General features: G+C 43.6%; 1 protein-coding gene across 1 annotated transcript in view; it reads left to right on the top strand.

Moving 5' to 3' along the window:
* The window catches only part of mical3a (microtubule associated monooxygenase, calponin and LIM domain containing 3a), a 385,628-nt gene that overhangs the window by 233,263 nt on the left and 142,711 nt on the right, over positions 1-9,654 (top strand). The window contains exon 16 of the mRNA XM_048607801.1: positions 7,131-7,238. Coding sequence (XP_048463758.1) covers positions 7,131-7,238 — 108 coding nt within the window. The remainder of the gene's footprint in view (positions 1-7,130; positions 7,239-9,654) is intronic.

Raw genomic sequence — 9,654 nt, 5'->3', positions numbered from 1 at the left:
GAGGGATTGCTGCACTGTCATGGTGTGAATACTGAGGGATTGCTGCATTGCCATGGTGTTAATACTGAGGGATTGCTGCACTGCCATGGTGTTAATACTGAGGGAGTGCTGCACTGTCATGGTGTTAATACTGAGAGAATGCTGCACTACCATAGGGTTAGTCCTGAGGGAATGCTGCATTGTCATGGGATTTGTACTGAGGGAGTGCTGCACTGTTGTTGGATTAGTACTGAGGGAGTGCTGCACTGTCATGGGGTTAGTACTGAGGGAGTGCTGCACTATCACGGGGTTAATACTGATGGAGTGCTGCATAGTCATGGTGTTCATACTGAGGACGTGCTGCACTATCATGGGGTTAGTACTGAGGGAGTGCCACACTGTCATGGGGTCAGTACTGATGGAGTATCACATAGGCAGTGGTGTCAGTACTAAAAGAGTGCCACACTGTCATGAGTTTAGTCCTGAAGGCATTCTGCATAGTCATGGTATTCATACAGAGTGTGTGCTGCACAGTTATGGGATTAATACTGAGGGAGTGCTGGACAATCATGGGGTTAGTACTGAGGGAGTGCAGCACTGTCATGGGGCTCCGTCATGAGGAAATGCTGCACCCTCGTGGGGTTAGTACTTAGCAAGTGCTGGACTGTCCGGGGGTTAGTGCTGAGGGAGTGCTGCACCGTCATGAGGTCAGTACTAAGGGTGTGCTGCACCATCATGAGGTCAGTACTGAGGGTGTGCTGCACCATCATGGCGTTGATGCTAAGGGAGTGCTGTGCTGTCATGGGATTTGTACTGAGGGAGTGATGCACTCTCATGGGCGTCAGTGTCACGGAGGGTACTGGCTGAACCCCCCTGATAATTATCACAACACAAGCCCCAATCTGCAATGACGGGATTAGAAGTTCCCTTCTAATAATTATCCTGAAACACCCAGAAAAGCTTGCCTTTCCACTCGTAATCTGTTAAAAGAATGGTTAAAAGAAAGCAAATCCCTGATCTCCACTTTACAAAAGAGAAGAAACAATTTATTGCTTTACCCTAACAATGAACTAATTAACAGAATTACTAACGAACTGAATAATTACCCCTTGACTACTAACTACTTTCCTAACTGGTCTAAATTCTATTGGAATGCTGTTTAAAGCAAGACAAGTCCCACTAATATAAACCCAATTAATAAGAAGCAATCTCTCCAAGTTCACACAGACTGTCTTCTGGAATATTCTCTCAGCTCCACTCTCCTCATAAACACCTTTCTTCCGTTAATTCTCCTGTCAGGGATGTTTTATCTCTGTAATTTCTTCAGTGAGGACTTTGAGCTAAAATACCGTAGTACCTTTTATTAATTAGATGGGCTTCCTCTGAGAGCTGAATGGTACTAACTGGCAGGTGGCAGTTGGCTCTCCCCAATTTTCTAAATACCCTTGTCTTATATACCCGTAATGACATAATCAAATTCTTATAATACGATTGGTTTCAGGTTGTCAACAGTATCAGATTTAAATTCAATTGGCTTTGAATTGCTGAGTTTGGTTTTAAATTAATTGGCCACATTTAGACTATTTGTCGCAACATCAAAACAAGACTGCTGTTTTGCCTGCCACCTGTAAGACTTTTTTGATGCGTTTGTTTCACTTTATAAGGCTCTTTGCACTGGCAACTTCAGCCGCTGCTCACAGACATACAATTTTTTTAAAAGATTTCTAAGTACAGACAAAGCACGCATGTCTTAAAGGAATCACACATTTTAACTTCCTGCATTCTACTTCACAATTACTGTACCCAACTTTGTAACAGTCAGTACTGAGGGAGTGCTGCACTGTCACTAAAGTCTGTACTGAGGGAGTGCCACACTGTCAGAGGGTCAGTACTGAGGGGGTGCCACATTGTCATGGGGTCAGTACTGATGGACTACCACATATGCATTGGGGTCAGTACTGAGGGAGTGCTGCACTGTCATGTGGTTAATACAGAGAGTGTGCTGCGCCGTCATGGGATCAGTACTGAGAGAGTGCCGCACCTGCATGGGGTCAGTACTGAGGGAGTGCCGCACTGTCAAGGGGTCAGTACTGAGGGAGTACTGCACTGTCATGGGGTTAAACTGAGGGACTGCTGCCAGAGGGTCATTGCTGAGTGAGTGCTGCGCACTTGCAGGGTCAATGCTGAGGGAGTGCCGCACTGTCATGGGGGTCAGTAATGAGGGAGTGCCTTTGTACCTAAGATGGTACTGTAATGCGGCAACTGTAAACATTTTCAGTGTACTCAAATGAGTACATGTGACAGTAAAGCTAATTCAGTTCAATTCAGGACAGTTGATATCTGTTTCCATTATCAATTGCAACTTAATGAAGTGAAGTAGGCAAAGAGCACAGCCTAGTGGCTTCTGGTGGGCTAATAATTTTGTTTCTGCCTAGTAAATGCATTGCAGGGACTTGGTGTTGTCCTTCCGGAGATAGTAAAACTGTGCATATTTACTGAATAAAGTTTTATAGGGGTGAACCACTGTGACAGTAACTTTCCCCATTTATTATTTTGGCTATCCTGTGCATTGTTTGTGTATCTCCCATTTCTTAATTGACTCAGCCTGTGTTGTTTGTGTATGCTTTGGCATTCAAGCTGCTGGCCCTGATTGGCACTCTAAAATTAATCCAAATATTTTTGTTAAATAAGCATCATTACCTAGTGCCGATCTCTGGCTTTTTCCTCATATACCTATGCATCAGTTGTATCCAATTAACCATCCAATGCCCTCATTGATCCTGCCTCCATCACATTTCCAGGCAGTGAATTCTAGACTCTTAACTACTTACTGTACGAAAATGTTCCTTTTCTCTCATCACCTTTGCTTCGTTTGTATATCATTTTAAATCTCATTCTTGTTTCTTTTCAAGCAGGAGCACTTTCCCCACCTACTCTGCCCAGCCTGTTCATAATTTTGAAAACTTATATCAGACCTCTTCTCAGCCTTTTTCTTCTCTCCAAGGAGAATGGTCCCAATTTCTTCAATCTGTCCTCACATCTGAAGTTTCTCATTCCTGGAACCTCTCCAATGCATTCACATCTTTCCTGTAATAGGGCAACATACAACCGTTCACAATACTCCAACTGAGGTCTAACAGATGCCTTATACAATTTTATCATCACCTCCCTGCTCTTGTACTTTATGCCCACACATCTTTTTCAGGTTGGTGACTCTCAGGTTAAACCACCACCAGGTCTCTCTCTCTCTCTCTCTCTCTCTCTCTAATGACAGAGCAGCATATGGTTTGGTAAGACTATGGCAACTTTACCTTTCAACTTTACTACTGATGGTGATGATGCTTAATTCCTCCCTTTGTATTCTTTAGTATTTATAAAAAGTTTGAAGTATCTTCCACCATAGAGACCTGCTGCAAAATATCTGTTTAACTCCTCTGCCATTTCTTTGTTCCCCAAATTTGCCTCCCCGGATTAATCTTCAAAGAGGCCCATGGTCACTTTGACCTCTCTCTTCCTTTTTATATATTGAAAGAAGCTATTTCATTAGTTTTTGTGTTCCTGGCTAGTTTGCCCTCGTAGTTTATTTTCTGTGTCTTTTTAGTCCCCCTTTACTGGATTCTGAATTTATCCCAGTCTTCAGGACTTCTGGTTCCTTTTTCTTTTAAATTAATACCCTCCATAACTGGTTAGCCATGATTTATTCATCTGTTAGAATCTTTCCTCCTTACTGGGCTGTATTTTTGCTGAGAGTCAGAAATTATCTCTTTATATGCTGCTATTGCTTGCTTATCATCTTTCTGCTAATCTATCCACCCAGTCCACTTCAGTTAACTCTATCCTCATTTCATTGTAATTTCCTTCATTTAAGTGAAACACATTTGTTTCTGACCTAAGTTTCTCACACTCAAACTAAATATGAAATTCTATCATGTTATGATCTCTACTTCCTAAGGGATCTTTTACCCATTACCAGGCCCAGGATAGCCTGCTCCCTGTTTCATTCCATGACACACTGCTCTAGTTAACTTTTTCGTGAATTTGTTGTTGCAGCTACCCTTTCCAATATGATTAACCAAATTAACATGAACATTGAAGTCATCCATAATTATAGTTCTATTCTTTTTACAGGCCCCTACTTTTTGTTGATTTATAACCTTTCCCACAGAGGGGCCTGTATCCTATTCCTACCAATGTCTTTGTTCCCTTACCGTTTTCTTTACTCCCACTAAAATGGACTCTACATCATCCAAGCCGATATCATCTCACCACTGTCCTCATTTCATCTCTCATTAACAGTGCTACCCCACTACATTTTCCATCTCCCCTGTCTTTCCGACAGATCAAATATTCCTGGATGTTAATTTCTCCCTTTTGATCTCCTTGTAATCATGTTTCCGTAATAGATACGAGATCATACTCATTTACCTTGATTTGTGCCATCAGTTTATCTACCTCATTGCAAACGTTTCATACATTAAGGCTACAAAGCCTTTAGTCTTGCCATTTTGCCATTTTTAATCACCTTAACTTTTCTTTGTACTGTGGCCCTAATTGTCTGTCATCTTTAATTACCCTGTCTACCATTTTGTGCATTTTACTGTTCTTTCTTTCATTACTGTCCTTGTTTCTCTTTCCCTTGTCACCCTGCTTAGGTTCCCATCCCCCTGCCATTTCAATTTAAAACCTGTCCCAACCACACTAGCAAATACTTGTCCTGAGATGTTAGTTCTGGTCCTGCTCAGGTGTAACCTGCCCAGTTTGTACTGATCCCACCTCCTCCAGAAACAGTCCCAGTATCCCAGGAATCTGAAACCTTCCCCATCGCAGCATCTCTTCAGCCATGTATCCAACTGATATATTTGGTATTTCTGCTCTTACTAGTATGTGACAATTGTAAAAGTCCTGAGATCACTACCTTTGAGGCCCTACTTTTCAGCTTGCTTCCTAACTCCCTATATTTGACTTTTAGGACCTCATCCTTTTTTTTAATCTATGTCATTGGTACCAACGTGTACCATGACCACTGGCTGTTCGCTCTCCCACTCCTGAATGTCCTGTATTTGCTCTGAGACATCCTTAAACTGAGGACAAGGAAAGTAACATACCATCCTGGAGCAAAATCAGAAATTGCTGGAAAATCTCAGTAGCTGTGGCAGTGTTTATTCCCCTTACAATTGAATCCCCTTTTGCATTCCCACACTTTCTCCTCTGGTCCCCTGCAGCAGAGCCAACTGTGATGTAATGAATTTAGTTGTTGCTATTTTCCACAAGAGGCCATTCCCCAAGAGTATCCAAAGCGATCTACCAGGTTTTGCAGGGGAATAGCTACACAGGGTTCCTGCACTGCCTGTCTAGTTTTCTTTCTCTGCCTAGTGGTCACTCATTTACTTTTCCATTCATACAGACGTAGCCTGCAGTGTGACCATCCCTCTGATTGTGCTATCCATGATTCTGTCAGCTTTGCAGATGCTCCACAGTGTCCCCAGCTCATGTTCCAGTTCCAAAACCTGGACTTCCCGGAGGTACAGCTGGAACCACATCCTGCATACCTGCCGGAAGTATACCCAGCTTCCCACATAGAGCAGCAGGAGCACACCACAACTTTGAGCTCTCCTGCTATGACTTACCCCTTAGATTAAACCCTTTCAAATCAAATAATATCAATTAATTTAGGGCTGTTCTTACCTTGACCCAATTAAAACAGAATAAAACCCTTACAAAATATGAACTAGAAATAAAGACTACAACTCTAATAGTAGTATAAATATTCACCGCCTATATTCACCCAATCAGCAGCATCCGCTTGTCCAGCATTTCTTTTGAATCCTACCATCTCCTCTGGGGTTCTACCTTTGGATTGAGTGAAGGTAACACTGGGCTGCTCCTTTTCAAATTTTCCCATTGCTGTGCTCAGCTGGTCCTCATCAGATTCACCCTCTCTCTGACACCAGTACTCTGTATTGTAAGAGTTACTTAAAGTCCCTCTTTCCCCTTACACTCCAATTTCCCTAAGAACTTACTGTTATTTTAAAGAAGCAGAAGTACTCACCAATCAGAGAAAATAAGAGACTGATCAACTCCTCCATCTTTCACCTAATTTCTTGTCTCACAAAACTCCAGTTGCACTCTCAGGAATCACTGCACCAGTCATCTCTGCATAGCAAGATGTCAGATCCGAATTGAATTTGACAGCGCAAAGGATGTGACAGGACGATGGCTACTTGCATGGAGACAGTGGGCAGATGGTTGTAAGGATAAGTGAGGCGATGTGGTGTAAGGTCTGGAATCCTCGGCAGCTCAGAGGGCAGGACTGGGGGCATGAGGGAGTGAGATGGAAAGATCCTACTGTCTTGGATGTGGTTGGGATAACCAGTCAGGGTAGGAAAATGTGCTGTCTAAAGGCCAGTGTCTGTACTGTCCAAATGTGGATCCATCTCTGGATATGAGCTGACAGATGCTTCACTGGGCTTTGAACTCACCCACAACATTTCAGTTATCCTGATGCATGTGACCTCAAACAGCATCCTTTACATAAACAGAAGTAAGGGTCAGGTGAGCCTGTCCCACAGACCAGTGAATACAATAATGAGAGAACAAAAAAAAACGCAACATTATTTCTTCTCCAATGAAGAAAATGTCCCCAACCCACACTGTAACAACAATGTGTGCTAACTGTGAAGTGTGCCAATACATTTAGCTCTCTGATGAGTCTCAACAAAACCAATGATGCAAAGCTGAATAAAGTGAAACCAAAGTTACAAATGAAATTTAATGCTGAAAACCTCTTTTGCGCTCTGAAGTGTACAGTACCGGCAATGGAGTTGGGCAATAAAGCTGTGGCTCGTTTGGAGAGCCTCTCTTTTTGACCAGGAAACACTCTAATAGGCTGTCCATTTCTGATTCATTGCCAACTAATGATGGGTTTTAAAAAATGGAAACTTTTCACAACCACTAAACCACATGTATTTATACACATCACTGGCCTGTGGAATTGTAATTATCACATGTGAGAAAGCAAAAAGGAGAAAACATAAGTGGCAGTTACAATACTGGAAACCTAAATCCTAACCTTATTGACGAAATGCTAGCCAATGTGTATTGCTGAGATTTGTGGGGAGACAGTCTGACTCTAACATTGTGTTGAATTGCAGGAGGAACGGGACCCCTACCAGAAGGGCAGCGTCAAATCCATTGCTAATCAGTTCCTGGCCAAGTCCAACAGTAATGCCCCAGGGCCATCACATGGACTGAAACGACAAGTAAGGTCTTGGGGCTGGGGTTGAGGGTGGGAAAACGGGGGGAATGTAGTGATGAAATGGGAACTGTGCTTGGGGGTTACACTGGTGCAGACTGACTGTGTGTGTGTGTGTGTGTGTGTGTGTGTGTGTGTAGGTGGGGGTGGGTTAGATCGGGTCAGGTCACTGGGTGACATTGAAGCCTGCCAGCCTGTGCGCTCCCAGCCTCCCAGTTTGTGTTCGATTGACTTTATTTTTCCTTCCATAATCCTTTGGGGTAACCTCAATGATTGGATCACAATTAGACTGAACAATCAGAAGCTCAGTGGCCGAGTGGATTCAATATCTCCAATCTTTGTACTGATGTTTAGGTTTACTCTGAGATTCTGAGTCATGAAGATTTGACAGATTAGCAGTGGAGATCTTTATGGCTTTATTGCTCTTTCAGTTGCAGAAGGCTTTTGATAAAATGCAAAATGCCACATGAACAATGCTTTTCAGTGCAAGGACAGTAGGTGAAAAATCTCGATCAAGAAATTGGAGTGCAGAGATTGTCTGTCCTATAATCTTTAATTGTAGCAGGACAACTTGTGAGGCCTTACAAAGGATTCCTTTGCATTATACATTTAGTCATGAAATACAAATGTAAAGAAGCTATGCTAAACCTTTACGAAGTATTGGCTAGGCCTGAACAAAACTTGCAAGGAACAAAGACAATGGTATGTAGGATAAGGGAGATCAGTCATGTAATAACTTCAGTTCAGTAATGATGCTCATTTGAAGAACCAGTGCACAGAGGGCTGAACTGCCTCCTTCTGCACCTTAACACTCTGTGATTTGGTGTGAACAGACTGAGGATGTAGGATTGTTTTACTCAGAACAAAAAACGGTTAAGGGAAGATTTAATTGAAGGATGAAAAATTCAGAAGAGTTTTAATCAAGTAATTAAGCAGAAAATGGCAGAAGGATTGGGTCATGAGTATCAGAGGGATGGCCAACAGAACCCAGAGTCAGATGATGAAAATATTTTCAGGCAGTAGTGTAAGATCTGGAATGCACTGCTTAAAAATAGAGGTGCAAACTGACTGAATAGCAACTTTCAAAAGGGAATTGAATAAGTACAGAAAATATTTGCAGGGCTTGTGGGGAGGAATTAATTTGGTGTCTCAATCCCCTCCACTGCACTACAGAATGTGCTCTTCACCAGACCCCAATACACTGGGTAACTCCCTCCCCTGTATTGCGTTGGGTTATGCACGCATCTCCACTGTACTGGGTAACATGCTCCACCCCATTACATTGGATAACCCCGTCCCCCTCCCTCACTGTAATACTTAAAACACTCCCCTCCACTGCAGTAGGTAACTCCTTCTCCTTCACTGCACTGGGTATTTCCCTCCCCTCCGCTGCACTGGGTAACTACCCCCACCCTCCTCCATCACACTGGTAACTTCTGCCAACCCCCTCCCCCTGTCCACTGCACTGGATAGCTCCCTCTCTGCACTGCACTAGGGAACACCCTTCCCCTTCACTGCACTGGGTACTCCCTTCCCCTTCACTGCACTGGGTATCTCACTCCCCTCCACTGCACTAAGTAACACACTCGCCCTCATTCCACTGGGTAACTTCATTCCCTTCCGCTGCACTGGTGTTTCTGTCTTCTGTATTGCAATAAATAAATCACCTTAAATACCACCGTCCACTGCACTGGGTAACTCCCTTCATCATAGAATCCCAATAATGTGGAAGCAGGCCATTCAGCCCATCGAGGTCACACCAACCATCCAAAGAACCGTCCCACCCAGCTACCCAGTCCCCATAATTTTGCATCTCTCAAGGCCAATCCACGTAGCCTGCACATCCCTGGACACAATGAGCAATTTAACTTGGCCAGTCCACCTAACCTGCAATATCTTTGGACTGTAGGAGGAAACCAGAGCACCTGGAGGAAACCCATGCAGACATGGGCAAGATGTACAAACTCCACACAAACGGTTGCCTGAGAGTAGAATCAAACCTGGGTCCCTGGCGCTGTAAAGCAGCACTGCTAACCAGTGAGCCACCATGCTGCACTGTACTGGATAATTCCTTTCCCCGCACTCTAGTAGGTAACTCCCTTCCCCTCCACTGCACTGGGTAACATACTCCCCTCCAATGCACTGTGTAACTCGCTCCTCTCCACAGCACTTGGAAACCCCATTCCTCCACAGCACTGTGTAACTGCCCCCTGCGTCATGTGAAATGATCTAATATTGATGGAGTCAAGGTGCTGGAACTGCTGGCAGTGATTATGTGGACTGTTTCTTGATTCCTTGATTGTGTTTTTTGATTGGATGTCAGTGATATGTATTGACCCAAACCCCAGAGCAACCTGCATTCAAACCAGTGTGTGACATATGTAGGTCTAGAGCTGGATGAATACAGCAGGCCAAGCAGCATC

This window comes from Rhincodon typus, chromosome 18, assembly GCF_021869965.1.
Source record: "Rhincodon typus isolate 14 chromosome 18, sRhiTyp1.1, whole genome shotgun sequence".
NCBI classification, from domain to species: domain Eukaryota; kingdom Metazoa; phylum Chordata; class Chondrichthyes; order Orectolobiformes; family Rhincodontidae; genus Rhincodon; species Rhincodon typus.
The sequence above is the reverse complement of the archived record's forward strand: the minus strand, read 5'-3'. Positions and strand labels throughout refer to the sequence as shown.